Raw genomic sequence first — 20,088 nt, forward strand, 5'->3', positions numbered from 1 at the left:
TGGGCAAAATCAGGTGGGTGGAAATGTAAAGGGCTGGAGAGGAAGGAATCTGAGAGGAAAGGAGAACGGAGCATGGGAGAAAGGGAAGGACCAGATGAGGAAGGAAAAGAGAATAAGCACCGGAGGGGAGGGCTGGGGGGGGGGGGGTGAAAGGCAGGTAAGGAGATCAGATAGGGGAATACAAGGAAAGGGAAAGGGAAGGGAAAAGTTTACAGGAAGATAACAATTGATGATCATGCCACCAAGTTGGAGGCTACTTAGGTGGAATACGAGGTGTTGTTCCTCCAAAGGAACTCATCATGGACCAACATGTCCAAAGTGGAATTGGGATAGGAATTAAAATGGCTGGCCAATGGGAAATTCTGTCTTTGGCCGTTGGAGCAGAGGTGCTCGATAAAGCAGTCCCCCCAAAGCTGTGCAGTTACCTGTGGTGGTGATAGGCTTTGTTCGCTGGCCAGAGGAGACACCGTAGAGATGAAGGGTGTATTTAGTGCTTGGCTGGAGACCAGTGATGATTGAAGATCGGAGTTCACCGGCCACCCTGACCTTCTGCACGTCCCTGGATCCCTCGACTCCATAATGGATAAGGAAGGAGTCGAACTGCACCTTTGTGGTCCAGGTGAGTAAGAAGGAGACGTCCGTGATGTTCGAAACAACAAATGTGTCCAGTTTGCCCACCGTCCCTGTCTTGATCTTCTTCGTGAAAACTTGAAGGGAAAGGAGGTAAGATTAAAGCACTTTGAAGGTCACTGGAAGAACAGAGAACATAGAAATCTACAGCACATTACAGGCCCTTCGGCCCACAATGTTGTGCCGACCATGTAACCTACTCTAGAAGCTGCCTTGAATTTCCCTAACGCATAGCCCTCTATTTTTCTAAGCTCCATTACCTATCTAATAGGCTTAAAAGACCCTATTGAATCCGCTTCCACCACCGCCGCCAGCAGTGTATTCCACATACCCACCATGTGAAAAATTTACCCCTGACATCCCCTCGGTGCCTATGCCCAAGCATCTTAAAACTATGCCCTCTTGTGTTTAAGTGCTGGGAAAAAGCCTCTGCCTATCGATATGATTAATATTCCTCATCATCTTATACACCTCTATCAGGTCACCTCTCATCCTCTGTCACTCCAAGGAGAAAAGGTCAAGTTCACTCAACCTATTCTCATAAGACATGCTCCCCAATTCAGGCAACAGCCTTGTAAATCTCCTCTGCACTCTCTCTATAATATCCACATCCTTCCTGTAGTGAGGTGACCAGAACTGTATGCAGTACTCCAAGTGGGGTCTAAGGTCTCATATAGCTGTAACATTACCTCACAGCTGTTGCACTCAATCTCACAGTTGATGAAGGCCAACACACCATACACCTTCTTAACAACACTGTCAACCTGTGCAGCAGCTTGAGTGTCCTATAGACACGGACCCCAAAATCTCTCAGTTCCTCCACACTGCCAAGAGTTTTACCATTAATATTACATTCTCTCTTCAAATTTGACCTACCAAAATGAACCATTTCTCACTTATCTGGGTAGAAATCCATCTGCCACTTCTCAGCCAGTTCTGAATCCTATTGATGTACTGCTGTAACCTCTGACAGCCCTCCACACTATCCACAATATCCCCAAACTTTGAGTCATCAGTAAACTTACTAACCCACCCTTCAATTCTTCATCCAGGTCATTTATAAAAATCAGAAAGAGGAGGGGGTCCCAGAACAGATTCTTGTGGTCAACAAACTCCATGCAGAATACAAACCATCTACAACTATCTTTTGCCTTCTGTGGGCAAGCCAATTCTGGATCCACAAAGCAAAATCTCCTAGGATCCCATGCCTCCTTACTTTCTGAAGGAGCCTTGCATGGGGAACCTTATCAAATGCCTTACTGAAATTCATATACACTATATACACTGCTCTACCTTCATCAATGTGTTTTATTACTTCCTCAAATAATTCATTCAGGCTTGTAAGGCACAACCTACCATTGACAGAGCCATGCTGACTAACCCTGATCAGATTATGTCTCTCCAAATGCTCATAAATCCTGCCTTTCAGGATCTTCTCCAATAACTTGCTCACCACTGAAGTCGTATTCACTAGTCTATAATTTCCTGGGCTATCTCTACTCCTTTTCTTGAACAAGGGAACAACATTTGCAACTCTCAAATCCTCCAGTACTTCTCCTGTCCCTATTGATGACACAAAGATCATCGCAAGAGGCTCAGCAATCTCCTCCCTCTCTTCCCACAGTAGCCTGAGGTATATCTCGTCTGGTCCTGGTGACTTATCTAACTTAATGCTTTTCAAAAGCTCCAGCACAACCTCTTTATTAATTTCTATATGCTCAAGTGTTTCAGTACTCCGTAAGTCACCTCCACAATTGTCAAGGTCGTTTTTCCTGGTGAATACTGAAGCAAAGTATTCATTAATACCTCTGCTACCTTTTCCACCTCCATGCACACGTTTCCACCATTGCACCTGATTGGTCCTATTCTCACATCCCTCATACTCTCGCTCTTTACATATTTGTAGAAAGCCTTGGGGTTTTCCTTAATCCTGCTCACCAGGGCCTTCTCATGGCCCCTTCTGCTAATTCCATTTGTACAATCAGATGGGGACATTGGATGGGGCAGAGCAAGGGTGGGTATGCTAGCGGGGACTGGGTGAGTTAAAGGGTGGGGACTGCAGGTGCGCTAGCAGGGTCTGAGGGTGGGGTAGAGCAAGGGCGGGTGTGCTAGCAGGGTCTGCGGGTGGGGTAGAGCAAGGGCAGGTGTATTAGCAGGGTCTGAGGGTGGGGTAGAGCAGGGGCAGGTGTGCTAGCAGGGTCTGAGGGTGGGGTAGAGCAAGGGCAGGTGTACTAGCAGGGTCTGCGGGTGGGGTAGAGCAGGGGCAGGTGTGCTAGCAGGGTCTGCGGGTGGGGTAGAGCAGGGGCAGGTGCACTAGCAGGGTCTGAGGGTGGGGTAGAGCAAGGGCGGGTGTGCTAGCAGGGTCTGCGGGTGGGGTAGAGCAAGGGCAGGTGTACTAGCAGGGTCTGAGGGTGGGATAGAGCAGGGGCAGGTGCGCTAGCAGGGTCTGAGGGTGGGGTAGAGCAAGGGTGGGTGTGCTAGCAGGGTCTGCGGGTGGGGTAGAGCAGGGGCAGGTGTGCTAGCAGGGTCTGAGGGCAGGGTAGAGCAGGGGCAGGTGTGCTAGCAGGGTCTGAGGGTGGGGTAGAGCAAGGGTGGGTGTGCTAGCAGGGTCTGCGGGTGGGGTAGAGCAGGGGCAGGTGTGCTAGCAGGGTCTGAGGGCAGGGTAGAGCAGGGGCAGGTGTACTAGCAGGGTCTGAGGGCGGGGTAGAGCAGGGGCAGGTGTGCTAGCAGGGTCTGCGGGTGGGGTAGAGCAGGGGCAGGTGTGCTAGCAGGGTCTGCGGGTGGGGTAGAGCAGGGGCAGGTGTACTAGCAGGGTCTGAGGGTGGGGTAGAGCAAGGGCGGGTGTGCTAGCAGGGTCTGCGGGTGGGGTAGAGCAGGGGCAGGTGTGCTAGCAGGGTCTGAGGGCGGGTGTGCTAGTGGGTCTGAGGGTGGGTTAGATGGACTGTCTACGTAAACATTCGAAGTTGGTCTTCGAGTATGGTGACCAAGAGAAACAGACCGCATGAAAATACCCCCCCAGCTCCGTGCGCGGTCTGGTACCTGTGGAGACGAGGAGGTGGTAGGGTTCTGTGCGTTGCCCCTCGTGCACTCCGTATAGCTGGAGCGAGTACTCCGTACCGGCCTTCAGGCCCTTCAGCAGCACCGAGCGATAGCGACCCTGAACTTGGCGCTCCAGCCACTGTGCCGATCCCGCCGTCTCCCGGTACCGCACCACGAAGGAGTCGAACGTGCCACCCACAACCTTCCAGGTCAGTCGGAGACTCCGGTCCTTCACCTCCCGAGCCAACACGTCACTGAAGTTAACAATTTGGTCGGTCGAGGCTGAAGGCAAGGGAGAAGACAGTGATATGCAAGAGAACCCCCTCCCTGCACATCCCGAACCCAAGGAAATCCATCTCCGCACCCAGGATCCCATCACCCACACGATCATAACACAGGGAAGCAGAAGGCCATTCGACCCATCGAGTGTGCTCCACCACTCCTTTTCAACCCCATTCTGCCACTCCTCGCAACCTTTGATGCCTTGACTAATCAAGAACCTACCAACCTCTGCTTTAAAAACGTAAGACCATAAGATATAGGAGCAGAATTAGGCCATTTGGCCCATCAAGTCTATTCGCCATTTCATCATGGCTGATCCAATTTTACGCTCAGCCCCAATCTTCTGCCTTCTCTTCATATCCCTTCATGCCCTGACCAGTCAAGAAACTATCAACCTTTGCCTGAAGTATACACAACAACTTGGCCTCAACAGCTGCCTGCGGCAAAGAATTCCACAGATTCACCACTCTCTGGCTGAAGGAATTCCTCATCTCCATTCTAAAAGGACGCCCATCTATTCCACGGCTGTGTCCTCTGGTCTTAGACTCTCCCACCGTAGGAAACATCCTCACCATATCACCACTCGATAGGTTTCAATGAGGTCACCCCTCATCTTCTTTGTGGTGGCGTGTTGGGGAGGAAGCATTAAGAAGAGGGACGCCTCACGTCTTAATAAGCTGGTAAGGAAGGCGGGCTCTGTCGTGGGCAAAGTACTGGAGAGTTTAACATCGGTAGCTGAGCGAAGGGCGCTGAGTAGGCTACGGTCAATTATGGAAAACCCTGAACATCCTCTACATAGCACCATCCAGAGACAGAGAAGCAGTTTCAGCGACAGGTTGCTATCGATGCAATGCTCCTCAGACAGGATGAAGAGGTCAATACTCCCCAATGCCATTAGGCTTTACAATTCAACCGCCAGGAGTAAGATATGTTAAAGTGCCGAGGTTGATTGTATTTAATGTATTTAAGTAAACTACTTAAGAACTTTTTAAAAGCTATTATTAATGCTTTTTGAGAGAGTGATTTAGATGCATATCATATTTTTACTGAGTTAAGTATTGTATGTAATTAGTTTTGCTACAACAAGTGTATGGGACATTGGAAAAAATGTTGAATTTCCCCATGGGGATGAATAAAGTATCTATCTATCTATCTACCTTTTCTGAATTCAGTGAATCCAGGCCCAGAACCATCAAATGCTCTTCATATCACAGGCCATTCAATCCTGGAATCATTTTCATGACCGTCCTTTGAACCTTCTCCAGTTTCAGCTCATCCTTTCTGAGATAAGGGGCCCAAGACTCCAAGTGAGGCCTCACAAGTGCTTTATGAAGCCTCAACATTACATCCTTGCTTTTATATTCTAGTCTTCCTGAAATGAGTGCAAACATTAGGAGGGATGATGGCGCCTAACGGCGACTCCTTTGCTTGCATCTTTGGAAACAGCTCCATTTCTATCTTTAATACCTTTATGTTTCCCTTGCAGGGTTCTTTTGAAGACCCTGTCCTGGAGTTACACGCAGGCTTCTGTTCTTTGCGGGAATGGGACCCGTTCTCGGGGTTCTACGACTGGCCATTATTTGACATGCCAAGGGTTTGGCCTGAGAATTTCAATTGCGTTCGGAAGCCTAACATCTCAGGGCTCTGGAGACGGGCGGATTGAGGGTTGTGTGTCATTGGGGAGGCTGGAAAATCATTGGGGAGGGCCCAAAGGCCCGAGGTCTTTGCGATCTTCGGACACAGAGCTCGAAAAATGCGATGAAATGGACTTTTAACATTGTAAACCTGTGGGTTGTTGTTATTTCTCCCGCTCGCTGTGAAAATGGGGGACACCTCCCTCTCCCTTGCCAGGGAGAGAGAAAACCTGTGGTTTGTCGGATCAAATGCGAGACCTTTGGGGTAACTTTGGTCTCTGTCTTTGCTATTGTTTAGCACATGCTTGGGCTCAGTGATGGTACTGGATGCACATTTTTTTTTGCTGGTGGGAATCCCGCATAAGGATTCATTTCTTCTAACAATGTGCATGACCTACAATTCCCGGCAATATATTCCATCTGCCACTTTGCCCATTCTTCTACTCTGTCTAAATCCTTCTGTAGCCTCTCTACTTCCTAAACACTACCTGCCGCTCCACCCATTTTCATATTGTCTGCAAACTTTGCAACCAAGCCGTCAATTCCATCATCCAAATCAGTGACATATGATGTAAAAAGAATCAGTCCCAACACTAGCCACCAGCAGCCAGCCAGAAAAGGCTCCCTTTATTCCCACTCCTTGCCTCCTGCCAATCAGCCATGCATCCTTGCTTTTGTGTTCCGGTCCTCTTGAAATAAATGGTAACATTGCCTTTGCCTTCCAACTCAACCTGGAAATTCCCACTCAGTATCTGTAGCCTCAAAGTCTGGTTCCCTGTCCCAGGCAAACGCCACCTACACAGAGCGTTGTCACGGGGAACTAGCATCCATCATCAAGGACCTCCACCACCCAGTCCATGCCTTCTTCTCGCTGTTGTCATCAAGAAGATACAGGAGCCTCAGGACTCGCACCTTCGAGTTTGGGAACAGTTATTACTCCTCGACCATCAGGCTCCTAAATCAGTGGGGATAACTTCACCCAGCCCATCAGTGAACTGTTACCACAACCTGTAGACTCACTTTCAAAGACTCTCACCTCATGTCCCCCAAGTTGCTTATTTATTTATGACGATTATTTTCTTTTCATTTGTATTTTGCACAGTTTGTTGTCTTGCACATTGGTTGCTGTCCGTCCTGTTGGAGGTGGTCTTTCATTGATTCTATTATAGTTATTGGATTTATTGAGTATGCCCACAAGAAACTGAACTCCGGGTTGTATACAGTGACATGTATATACCCCAGCCTTCCCACATAATAGTCATGGAACACAGAACCTTCTAGTCCATGCTGAATTAGGCATCTACCTAGTCTGATTGAGCTGCACCTGCACCATATCCCCCATACCCCTCCCATCATGTCCTTATTCAAACTTCTCATAAATGTTGAAATTAAACCCACATCTACCACTTGCACTAGTAGCTCATTCCACACTCTCACCAGCCTCTCTGAAAAGGTTCCCCTTAAACATTTCACCTTTCACCCTTAACCCATGACCTCTAGTTGTAGTCCCAGCCAACCTCAGTGGAAAAGGCCTGCTTATATTTCCCCTATCTATATGTCTCATAATTTTGTATACCTTTATCGAATCTCCTCTCATTCTCCTACGCTGCAGGGAATAAAGTCCTAATCTTTTCAACCTCTCCCTATAACTCAGGTCTATTATTGTGTGAAAACCTGCCCCTCACATCTCCTTTGTCACTCCCTCTCATTCCAAATGCATGCCTCTGGTATTAGACATTTCAACCCTGGGAAAAATACTGTTTGTCTACTCTATCTATACCTCTCATAATCAAATAAATCTTCATCGGATCTCACCTCAGCCTCCAGAGAAAATTACCTCATTATAGCACATGACATCGAATCCGTACAGTATCCTGGTAAAACTCTACCGTACCCTTTCTGAAATCTCAACATCCATCTTATAATGTGGCGACCAGAACCGAGTACAATACTCCAGATGTGGCCTAACTAGTGTTTTAAAGCTGCAGCATATCCTCCTGACCTCTGAACTCAATTTCTCAACTAATAAAGGCAAGCATTAACCTGCGTAGCTACTTTCAGGGAGCTATGAACTTGCACTGCAAGATGCCTCTGCTCAGAAAGGTCCTGCCCTTAACAATGTACGGTACTGTCTCCTTGCACTTGCCCTATCGAGTTGCAACACCTCACATTTATCTGGGTTAAACTCCATCTGTCATTCCTCTGCCCATATCTGCAACTGATCGATATCGTGCTGCATTCTTTGCCCGTCTTCTACACTATCCACAACTCCACCAGTCTTGGTATCATCCACAAACTTACTAACCCACCCATCTACATTTTCATCCAGATCATTTATATACATACAAACAGCAGAGGTCCCAGCACAGATCCATGCGGAACTCCACTAATCACCGACCTCCAGCTGGAATAAGTCCCTTCAACCACCACCCTCTGTCTTCTATGTGCAAGCCAGTTCCGAATCCAAACAGTCAATTTGCCGCGGACCCCATACATCATAATCTTCTAGATTAACCTTCCACGAAGGACTTTGTCAAATGCTTACTGAAACCCATGTAAACAATATCAACTGCCCTACCCTCGTCAATCCCTCTCATCACCTTGTCAAACACCTCAATCTCGTTGATAAGACACGACTTGTCCCACACCAAGCCATGCTGGCTCATCCTAATTAGGCCATGGGTTTCCAAATGCTCATAAACCCTACCCCTAAGAATCCTCTCCAGTGACTTCCCTCGCACTGACGCGAGACTCACTGGCCTATACCTGTGGCTCATCAAGGAGACTGAGGAAGTGACAGACAGGAGCTTTGGGGAGGTAGTCACCCCTAAGATGCAGGAGACAGGTACCTGGGTGACTGGTCAGCAGGTGCGGAGTACCCTGTGGCTGTTGCCCTCAGCTGTAAGCGTACCGCTTTGGGTACAGTTGGGGGGATGACCTACCAGGGAAGCCTCAGCACATCTGCCCACAACCCCCTTTGGCTTCAGCAGCAAATGGTTCACACTTATTTCGATGATGGTTATGGGGGCTGGCTGTCTGAGTGGCCACCCCCAGGTGCAGGTGATGAGAAAACCGGTGCTGCGCGTCTCAAGCAGGATATTGATGAGATGCCACATGGGATTTAACCCCAGTTACTGACACATCACATTGTCTTTTCCCCAGGGAAGGGTCACAAGTTTAAGATCAAAGGCGAGGGATTTAAAAGGAACATCAGAGGCAGATTTTTCAAACTCATTGCTACCATCAAGGAGGAGGTACAGGAGACTGAAGAGACACGCTCAATGTTTCAGGAAGAGCTTCTTCCCCTCTGCCTTCAGATTTCCGAATGGACAATGAGTCTATGAACACTACCTCACTATTTTTGCTCGCTTTATGCACTACTTATTTAATATAATTTAAAAAAATATATTTCTTATTATAATTTACACTTCTTAAGTTATTCTGCATTGCAATGTATTGCTGCCACAAACAACAAATTTCACGACATACGCCAGTGATATTAAACCTGATTCTGATTCTGACTGAAGGATTTGTATCGAGCTGGCAGGAATAGTGGCTGAGCTGGACACGTCTGCGATAAGTACGTGGACAGGAGAGGTGTGGAGGACAATGAGCCAAATGTGGGCAGAAGTGATTCGTTCGCTGGGTGTGGACAAGTATGACAAGCCAGCATCTTGTACCCTAATCCAACTCCATCCTCTGTACCCCCAGCCTGTGGGACCCCTCCCCGATCCAGCCTGCCTGTTAACTGCTCGCTGCATGGTGGCAGGGGATGACAGCGGGAGGTGTACCAGGATTTTGCCCATCCTCCTTCAGCGAGGTGACAGCCACGTCTCTGATCGAACTGGATGGTGAATATCCCTCGAGAGGCTGAATTAGGGGAGGGAAGACAAATTATTCAAAACTCCAGGACTTTGCAAAAAATCCTCAAGCGATTGGCCTGAAAGTAAAAGATTCGTGTGACAGGACAACCCTCGAAAACCTGTGAAGAATGTAGAGAGGAGGGCACCGATGGCGGTCCGTCCACGCTCAGTGCCCACTGATTAGCTTCCTGTGGAAGGTTTGGAGAAATGGGAGGGAAGTAACTTGGTGAGTCCGACTTGTGTTGGTTTACCTGTAGGTGGAATTGAGAGTGTGTCATCAGTTGCAGTCTGCAACATCGCATTATAGTCAACACCAGGGCTGGGTGTTGCTCGAGGCCCATGAACGTCAAACAAGCCGGATGTGCTGAAGCTCTGCGAGGTGACGAGCGAATCCTTAAAGGGCGCTGGGGTCCACCAGGGGGTCTGGTTTTCAGAGGGGGTGCTGGGGCGCAGCGTATTTTCCGGTATTCCGGCTGTGGAGGGAGTGGTCACCTCCCCTTCCAGCTCCTCCTGGCCCACCTCCTCCTGGCCCATCTCCTCCTCATCCACGTCCTCGTCCTCCTCCTCCTCCTGCTCCTCAACGCCCTCCTCCTGAACATCTGCTGGCATTGTCTGAAGGTCCTCCGACTCCTTGTTGGCAGTCACTGGCCCAGTGTCCAAGCCCCGCACTGAGGGAGGATACAAAGTGAGGATGAAGGAAAGACCTTCTGTTAACATTCACCTACTAAATAACAAAGAGTAGTTCACGAGAAGGCAGCTAAACCCGTCAGAGACCACCCTGTGGGACCAGAGAATCGTTTTCGGTTCATAATCCTGCTCGAGCTCTCACCTTCTTCTGCCAATCTCATAAATTTAAAAAATTCTCATCAATAGAAAATTGGCAGGTCACTTTTTTGAACCAGCTCCTAAAACTGTGGAATTTAGAAACTAAGTTGCCGCTTTAAAACATCAGATCAAAACATATTTATTTAACCCTCCTTCTAGCCTTTTATTTTCTTGTTTGCACTTTATCCCTTTGTAAAAATGCTTCGAAGTAGATCATGTATGAAAAGCACGTGATAAATTGATTGTTATTATTATTTTCTCACGGGATTTGATAGCAGCCAGAGAGAGTGCAGAATCAATGCATGTGAACAGATGGAGTTATTTTCCATAAAACTTGGCAATACTGATCTGAAACAGATTGGGCAAGCCAGGGCAGTACGATACGGAGGGCAAGCTGTTGTCCACGCAGAAGGCTCCCCCTCTCCACACAGCTGATGAGTCCAAAGGAATGGCAGAGACAGATACAGCTTGGATCAGCGATGCTGTAGAAGTTGGCAGTCAGTGTCGAACTAAACGTAGGATTGCCTTCGGGATTCCAGCTCTGAATTTTCCCCACGAGTGGGTATAGGCACAAGGCAGCGGAGGTTTGAGACGACAGATTTTCTTCTCCTAGATGAGCTGCCAACCACGGCTGACGAGCCCCAGCTGCACAAAATGACTCGTTTTACGGAGTCAGTAACCCGGTTTTGCCCCTTCTCCTGTCGGTAGAAACAGTTCTACCAGGCTTAGTAGCTAAGCCCCATGTGAAGGGCAAGAGGTGGACGTGCTTGTCAGAGACAGACACCATTGGGAGCATTTAATAGGTAGCTATGACAACCTCAAGGAAACACATCAGTAATAGCTCTGAAAATATTAATTAGTGTGTTATCTCACTACCATCAGGAAGGGGGTGCAGGAATGTCAGGACCAGACTGGCCAGCAACTTCTTCCCTCAGGCTGTGAGGCCCGTGGCAGGGTAGCACATCACTAGTACAGCGAGCTCTTTACCCTTTACCTACACTTTGCACTAGGTGCATTTTGAATTATATTTTATTAACTGAGTTAAGGTAATATTTTGTTTAATGTGCTGTGTGTAATACATATTTTGTGGGTGCAACGTGGTCTGGAGAAGCGTTATTTCGGTTGGTTGTACTGTATACACAGTACGGACAAACAGATGGCAAAAACTTGAACTAGTCTATTCATAACATCTGAGTGTTATTTACCAACATATTAGGCAGAGGAGCAGAATTAGGCCATTCAGCCCATCCAGTCTGTTCCGCCTGATGAGTGTGAACTATTCTCAGCACAATCGGTAACTAGTTGTCATAGTCGGGGGAGGTAGTGGGTCGAGCTCCCAACGGCGTGCATCTCAAAGAGCCTCTGACAACCAAGGCCAGCCCCCGGCCTTCACGTGTGGCTTAGCTACCGAGCCCGGCAGAACGGTTTCTACTGACAGAAGGGGCAAAGGCAGGTTATTGCTGCCTTTAAACCAGTCGCTTTGGACTGATGGGGCTTATCAGCTCATCTAGGAGAAGGAAAACTTAAGAGGAATAGACAGAGTGGACAGCCAGCGCCTCTTCCCCAGGGCACCACTGCTCAGTACAAGAGGACATGGCTTTAAGGTAAGGGGAGGGAAGTTCAAGGGGGATATTAGAGGAAGGTTTTTCACTCAGAGAGTGGTTGGTGCGTGGAATGCACTGCCTGAGTCAGTGGTGGAGGCAGATACACTAGTGAAATTTAAGAGACTACTAGACAGGTATATGGAGGAATTTAAGGTGGGGGTTTATATGGGAGGCAGGGTTTGAGGGCCGGCACAACATTGTGGGCTGAAGGGCCTGTAATGTGCTGTACAACTCTGATCTCTAACCTCTGCTGCCTTGCAGCTATACCCACTCATGGGGAAAGCTTCTGGAGTAAACCCCGAGGAAAATGTCCAGAGCTGGAGTCCCTAGGGCAGTCCCACATTGAGTTCAACGCTGACTGGCAACTCCTGCGAGGCCGCTGGTGCCAGACTGCATTGGTCATTGCTGTTAATTCATCAGCTGTCTGGGGAGCGGGTAGCCTGCAACAAGGGCAATAACTTGCTCTCCGTATCGTACCGTTCTGGCTTGCATATCACACAGCTAGGACACAATATCCATGGTCAAACCCGGCCAGCAGAGGGCCTCAAGAATATATCACAATATGTGTGTTATCTACCAGTGCAAATCACCTGGGTGTCACTAGCTTCAACATGTTTAACGGGTACATTCTTCATTCAAAATACAAGAAACTCTGCAGATGATGGAAATCCAGAGTAACACACACACAAAATGCTGGAGGAACTCAGCAAGTCAGGCAGCAACTATGGAGAGGAATAAACAGTCAATGTTTCAAGTTGAGAACGGAGAAGAAGCTGGAATAAGAAGTTTGAAACTAAAAGGTGATGGGGGAGGAGAGAAGAGATGAAGTAAGAAGCTGGGAAATGATTGGTGGAAAAGGAAAAGGGCTGAAGAAGGAGCAATCTGATAGGAGAGGAGAGTGGGAAAGGGAAGGAGGAGGTGAACTATGGGAAGGTGATAGGAAGGTTAGGAGATAAGAAGAGGTGAAAGGGGAGCCAGAGTGGGGAATTGAAAAAAAGCGAAGGGGGAGGGTGGAAAATTAGTGAAATCCTTTGTAATTAGTGTGTTTATAATAAACCTGTGCATTTTTAACCAATGCATCATTAATTTGAACACCCATTTATAACCAATGTATTATCAATTGATTAGCACATTGTTAACCCAGGCATTAACTAACACATCTAAACTCATTAAACTAAACTGCAATAACCTGGACCTTACTAACAATCTAGGCATTGTCAGCCAGTGAATTATTAACTCCAGCACTTATCAAAAAATAATATAATGAATCTGGATTGAGAACATAATCACCAGGGTTTAACGAGAACAAAGCTGTGTATGATTGTCTCTTACAAGCCATGAGATTGCTATGTTCATCACTTTCTCACGCATTCTAAGAGCATGATGAGTGATAATCCTCATTAGATAATCCTCATCCAGAGTGAGTATGTTAAGTGTGTGAATTTTAAATCTGTCTGCAGACCACATTGTGTGAATATTTAATTATGGTAATATAGACCTCACTATTCTGCTCTCTTTTTGCACTGCATTTTAATTTTTTTTTACTGTATTTTGGAGGCAGAAGAAAGGAAATTATATGCCAGTTAGCTTGACTTCAGTGGTTGGAAAGATGTTTGGAATCAGTTATTAAAGGCGAGAATTTGGACACATCGGCCAAAGTCAGCATGGTTTCCTTAGGGGGAGTCTTGCCTGATAAATCTGTTGTAACTGTTTGAAAAATAACAGACAAGATAGACAAAGAAGAACCAGAGGATGTTGTTTACTTCATCTCAAGAGGCTAATAAGAGGTTAAGATAAGAGCCCATGGTATTACAGAAAATATTCTAACATGGATAGAAGATTGGCTGACTGTCAGGAGGCAAAGAGTAGGAACAAGGAGGGCCTTTCCTCCTTGGCTGCTGACTACTAGTTGTACTCCACAGGCATTGGTATCAGGACCATTTCTTTTATATGTCAATTATTTGGATGACAGAATTGATGACTTTGTGGCAAAATTTGCAGACAATGCAAAGATAGGTCCAGGGGCAGGTAGTGTTAAGAAAGCAGGATGCCTGCAGAAGGACTTACCGTAAATAGACTGGGGGAAATGGGCAAAGATGAGGCAGATAGAACGCAGTGTAGGGACATACATGTTCATACACTTTGGTAGAAACAGATGCAAAGGGACTTGGGAATCCTTGTGCAGGATCCCTAAAGACTTACTTCCAGGTTGAGCCAGTGGAAAGGAAGCCAAATGCAATGTTAGCATTCAATTTGAGAGGACTAGGATATAAGAGCAAGGATGTGATGCTGAGGCTTTATAAGGCACTGGTCAGACTGCCAGACTGCACTTTTGAATATTGTGAGCAGTTTTGGGCCCCTTATCTAACAAAAGATGAGCTGGCATTGGAGAGGGTCCAGAAGAGGTTTACGAGAATGATCCCAGGAATGGAAGAGTTAACATACGAGGAGTTATGACTCTGGGCCTGTACCCACAGGAGTTTCGAAGAACGTGGAGGGATCTTGTTGAATGAAAGGCCTAGATAGAGTAGATCTGGAGAGATTGTTTCCATAGTGGGGGAGGCGGGTGGTCTAGGACTAGAAGGTATAGCCTCCGAATAGAGGGTGTTGATTTAGAACAGAGATGAGGAGGGATTTCTTTAGGCAGGGTGTGGTGAGTCTGTAGAATTCATTGCCACGGACAGCGATGGAGGGCAAGTCATTGAGTATATCTTAAACAGAGCTTGAAAGGTTCTTAGTCAGGGCATCATAGGTTATGGGGAGAATGGGGGTTGAGAGGGATAATAAATCAGCCATGATGGTGTGGCAGAGCAGCCTCAGTGGGGTTCTGCTCCTACATCTTATGGTCTAAAGTGTCTTCACAACATTGTGGGCAAAGGACCTGTACTGTTCCATGTACTATGTCTGCAATCCTTCCATTCTAGTCTCTCAATCTTCTGTAATTCCCATCACCACTTCTTGTATCCAGGCCCAGGGCTAGGGAATTTCCTCACAGAACCTTTTCAAAAACCTCCACTATCTCCATTTAACCAAGTGTTTGACCACCTGTGTGAACATTTCCCCGGGAGGTCTGGAGTCTGTAACATTATTTTGAGTGTTTTCTAGATTAATACACTATAAAAGTGCTGGAGGAACTCAGCAATTCAGGCAGCATCTGTGCAGAGGAACAAACAGTCAATATTTGGAGTTGAGGCCTTTCATCTGGACTGATGAAGGTCTAGGCCTGGAACGTGAACAGTCCCGATGAAGGTTCTTGGTCTGAAACATTGACTGATCTGAAGAAGGGTCTCAGCCCAGAACATTGACTGTTAACTCTCCTCCATAGATGCTGCCTGACCTGCTGAGTTCCTCCAGCATTTTGTATGTGTTGAGTCTGGATTTCCAGCATCTGCAGAATCTCTTGTGTTAACAAGGAGTGCATCACTGTTTTGAGTCAAGAAGTATCTGTTGGAAGAAAAAAGGAGACAGATAGAGGAACTTTTTCCAATCCAGGACAACTTCTGCCAAGGGTTCCCTTTACAAAAAAGAAACAAAACGTTTTTAAGTCACAGAGTCCTTGGTGGTCAGCAAAGGCTTTTACCTGGGGAAGAAGAGAAATCAGTTAGAGAGAGGGAGAGAGGTACCTGAGAATCTGGTAACATTAACAGGTTGTAATGGATGGTCCAAGGAGCTGCCATAAAGGAACAGATCGTAGCTTTTTCCCACGATTAGCCCAGTTATGTTGGCTGTCTGCTGATTTCCCCTGAGCACCAGCTTGGCCTGAACCACCTGAGTGAGCGAGTCCTGGTAGGCCAAAACCAGCTGGTCGAACGGGCCGCCCGCCACCTCCCAGGAGAGCTGAGCGCAGCTGGAAGTGGCATTCCACACCACAGGGCCCGTCTGCTCTGGGGAGCTTTGGTGAATCAGATGCCTGGGGCTATGGACCAGAGGAGGACGCCGGGTTTTAGAGGAGATTTGGGATGAAGTTTCGAATTCTACATTTCGTTCTTCTGTTAAAAAGAAAACAGAGCATGAATGCAGGGAAAAAGGAAATAAAGTCAACATCTGTTTGGAACTATTTTATCAAATATTGCATGTGATTACTGGTGACTCTTCAAGATGATAGTGAAACCAATGACTGGTGGAAAGATGACATCAAATAATCCCTAAAACTGCCCATGATGATCCTGTTATCTACGGACTTCCATTACAGCAACTAACTACTTTCATGGTGGGGTGCATGGGGTGTCCAGGGAGGGGCAGCTCTTCTGGACAAGGGGCTTGTCGTATCTATTTTGGGGCAGCTCACTCACCTTCGGTTCCCACTAGCCACTCAGCTCTCACCCGTGGTACCAAGCAGCTGGTTGCATGTGACAGTGGCCACATCCCGGTACGCCAACAGGTAGGCAAAACGGGTGAGGGTAGCTAACAACCTCGCACCCCGGTGAGATAGGGACTTGCCTGCCCTAGCGTGTGAAGGCAGCTCTGGCGGATGAGATCTAAAGAGAGGTCCAACGGCCAGGAAGGCAGTTCGGCCATGCTTCATGGAAAGCGAAGGGCATGGCAAGACACAGAAGTCATGGGCTTCCAGTGCAACCAAGGACGTCCCACCGGTGGTGACTACTCCTACCAATGAACCTGGAACTCTGAGGTCGAGAGAGCGGAAATGCCCCAGTGCACTTGGAAGAATCCCAGAACCCAGATGGACAACTGGGGTATTCACATTCTCCCTGGATTCCATACCCCACTTGTGGTGGCTTCACTTTGGTTTCTTATTGGACGCAGCATTAAATAGTTCGTTTCAGGGATCAATGGCCGCTGTCGGTGTGGAATTTCCACCATGTAAATGTTAACAATTCAGAAAGAGACCATTCAGCCCACTGGAGCCATGTTATCTCCTTTGGAATAATCGGTTCCTCTCTTTCCTCACAGCTCTTTATTTACCAGAATGTGTCAAACACTCCATTTAAAAGCTCCTGCTGAATTTACACAGTTCGTTCCTGTTTTTGTTGCCCTGCCATGTAGGATATTGCCCATGGCAAATCACTGAGTTGATACAGTTGATATCCTTTGCACGAACAATGCAAATTCAATATACGTCACAAGACGCAAGACCTTAGGATACAGGCACATAATTAGGCCATTTGGCCCATCGAGTCTCCTCCATCATGGCCTATCCAATTTTACTCTCAGCCCCAATCTCCTGCCTTCTCCCCATGCCCTGACCAATCAAGAATCTGCCTTAAAATATACATAAAGACTTGGCCTCCACAGCTGTGTGTGGCAGAGAATTCCACAGATTCACCACTCTCTGGCTTATCTTTGTTCTAAAAGGAAGCTCCTCTATTGTGAGTCTCTGCCCTCTGGTCTTAGACTCTCCCACCGTAGGAAACATCCTCTCCACACCCACTCTGTTAAGGCCTTTCACTATTCAACAGGTTTCAATGAGGTCACCCTTCATTCTTCTGAATTCCAGTGAACACAGGCCCAGAGCCATCAAAGGTTCTTCATACAACAAGGCATAGGAGCAGAATTAGGCCATTTGCCCCATCGAGTCTGCTCTGCATCATGGCTGATTTATTATCCCTCTCGACCCCATTCTCCTGGATAGGTGTTGGGGGAGAAATTTAAAACCCATAGGGCTCTACAGTACAGAAGTAGGCCGTTTGGCCCTTGCTGTCCAATCCTGATCTACACCTGGACCATAGCCCTTCGTGCCCCCTCCCATCCATCTACCTAACCTAACTTCTCTTAAATGTTGCAATCGAATCCGTATCCACAATCTTCACTGCCAGCTCATTCCACACTCTCACCACCCTCTGAGGGAAGAAGATTCCCCTCAAGCTCTCCTTAAATATTTCACCCTTAACCTACAACCACTTGTTCTAGTCTCACCCAATCTCAGTGGAAGAAGCCGCCTATGGCAATGATCTACAAAGATTCACCACTCTCTGGCTGAAGAAATTCCTCCTTATCTTTGTTCTAAAAGGAAGACCCTCCATTCTGAGTCTCTGTCCTCTGGTCCTAAACTCTCCCACTATAGAAAACATCTTCTCCACATCCACTCTATCTAGGGCTTTCAATATTTGATAGGCTTCAGTGAGATTCCCCCTCATTTTCATCAACTCCAGAGCCATCAAATGCTCCTCATGTGTGAACTCTCTCATTCCTGGGAACATGCTCATGAAGCTCTCTAAAGCCAGCACACCCTTTCTTAGAAATGGGGCACCAAGCAGACCCACTCAGGGCTGTCCAAATGGAACTGGAGGGCCACGTGGAAACATTCTGCAGGGCTGTGAGGAAAGGCCTGATAAACAGACCCGATCAGCTTGGAGTCAGCACAAAACACAGTGGGTTAACTGGGCTCTTTCTGCACTGTAGGAATTCGGTGTTTCTGTAAGTACCTCCAGGATTCCCATGTGGACTTGTTTCCGATCTCCCTGACTGAGGAGGGTTCTCAGCTCCTTTACTGACTTGCTGGCCATCGAGAGGTGTCCCCGGAATTCTGTTCAAAGACGGATAAAGGTCAGGTTCATTTTGCCCCCTTGGACTGGGAGCTGACCCTGGGGATCCATGCTTCCCTCTCGTGGGAACGATCCCGGGGGTTCTAACTCTGGACCTGGGGTGGGCCCCTGGGAATCCGACAAGCCTGTATTTTCCTTTCGATATGGGAATGGGTTCTGGGGATCTGGTGCGATGAATCATTCCTCCAGGCACCGAAACTCTGCCGGGTGATCCACCATGTTGATCCTTTCCCCAAGGTGTGGCTTTGGTCCCCGGGGACACAATGACCCTTCTGCCGGGACTCCCCAGTCTCCCCGTTCCCAGTAGGGACTGCTGCTGCGCCTTGGGGCCGGGGCTTCTACGGCCTTCCGTCTCTTTCTCATCGTCTGTCGGCAGTGGTTTGGGAGGCCGGGTGGTGAGCAGCACCCTGGGGGAGCGGAAGGGTTTTCGGCCCAACGCCGTGTGGTGCCGGACGGCAGGGTGACCCATCGCATCCCTGTCAGCCGAGAGTCCAGCTACCGCTATCTTCCTGGAGATGGCCTTCGAGATGTCCTGGATGGACTGGCTCCCATTGGCGGCCAGCGGTCGGCTGGAGTGGCTGCCAGCCAGTTCCCGATGGGCGAGACTTTCTGTTGAAACAGAGTTGGCATTTAATACCCGTGTCGAGACAGTGAACGACTCAATTGGCCTGCGCAATCCTCTGATTTCCAGCTATCCCCACTCACAGGTGTGTTGAAACCTCTTTCCTTCTAAGCAGCATCAATACCACTTCAGGACTCTCAGCATGTAAAGCAGATGGAACAGTTGCACATTATGGAGACCACAGAGTGGGATTAGTTTAGTTTGGGGATGGAGGACTGTCCGTGTGTGTGGGAGGGAGGAAAGGGGCTTGTTTTTCTGTTGTTTTGTTGCTTGTTGTGTTCTCAGTTGTTCGGCCGAGTGCTGTAGACATTCTGCGCTGGCAGCGGAGTGTGTGGTGACCCTTGCGGGCTGCCCCCAGCACATCGTTAGCTTGTGTAGGATGTTAATGCAAACAGAGCATCTCCCTGTCTGTTTCGATGTATGCATGATAGACAAATGGATCTGAACCCAAAGCCCACGGGCCTTTGATCAAACAACTTTGATAAGGGAGCCCAGACCCAGAGAACTGCGGAGGAGATTTGCCAGGATGCTGCCTGGGCTACAGAGTGTGACTTATGGGGATAGGTCAAACGACGCTAGTGCTTTTTGCTTTGGAGTGAAGCATGATGAGAGGTGACTTGATGTAAGTGATGAGAGGCATAGATAGAGTGGACAGACAGAGATTGTTTTCCAGGGCGCAAATAGCTAAGATGGGGCATAATTTAAGGTAACTGGAGGAAAGCACGAGGGGGATGTCAGGGGGAGGCTTTTATTTCATCGAGAGACTGTGTGGGTGTGTGGAACATCCTGCCGGGGTGGTGGTAAAGGGATAGGCACACGATGAAAGAAAAATGGTGGACTAGGTGGGTGGGAAGGGTAAGATTGATCTTGGAGTAGGTTCAAAGTCCAGCACAACATTGTGGGCCGAAGGGCTGTCCTGTTCTATATAACACCAAGTTCTGAACACACTCAGTGAGCCTGATACAGTGACATTGAGAGAGTACGTCACTCCCTTCTGCTGCAGCTCGCCCCTACTGGAAGTGGTAGAGGCAGGTTGGGTATTGTCATTTAAAGTAAGATTGGATAGGTATACGGACAGGAAAGGAA

At 47.9% G+C, this 20,088-nt stretch overlaps 1 protein-coding gene across 10 annotated transcripts in view; it reads right to left on the bottom strand.

Moving 5' to 3' along the window:
- LOC140719374 (tenascin-X-like) overlaps positions 1-20,088 on the bottom strand; it is a 212,983-nt gene that overhangs the window by 107,775 nt on the left and 85,120 nt on the right. For 8 of the 10 annotated variants that reach the window (XM_073034029.1, XM_073034011.1, XM_073033993.1 and 5 more), the window contains 5 exons: positions 18,261-18,989; positions 15,501-15,866; positions 9,700-10,116; positions 3,670-3,951; positions 426-707 (listed from right to left, as the gene is read on the bottom strand). In XM_073034029.1, the coding sequence (XP_072890130.1) occupies positions 426-707; positions 3,670-3,951; positions 9,700-10,116; positions 15,501-15,866; positions 18,261-18,989 (2,076 nt within the window). The remainder of the gene's footprint in view (positions 1-425; positions 708-3,669; positions 3,952-9,699; positions 10,117-15,500; positions 15,867-18,260; positions 18,990-20,088) is intronic. The other 2 variants (XM_073034045.1, XM_073034053.1) reach the window with 2 other exon arrangements.

Source organism: Hemitrygon akajei, chromosome 2 (assembly GCF_048418815.1).
Source record: "Hemitrygon akajei chromosome 2, sHemAka1.3, whole genome shotgun sequence".
NCBI lineage: Eukaryota > Metazoa > Chordata > Chondrichthyes > Myliobatiformes > Dasyatidae > Hemitrygon > Hemitrygon akajei.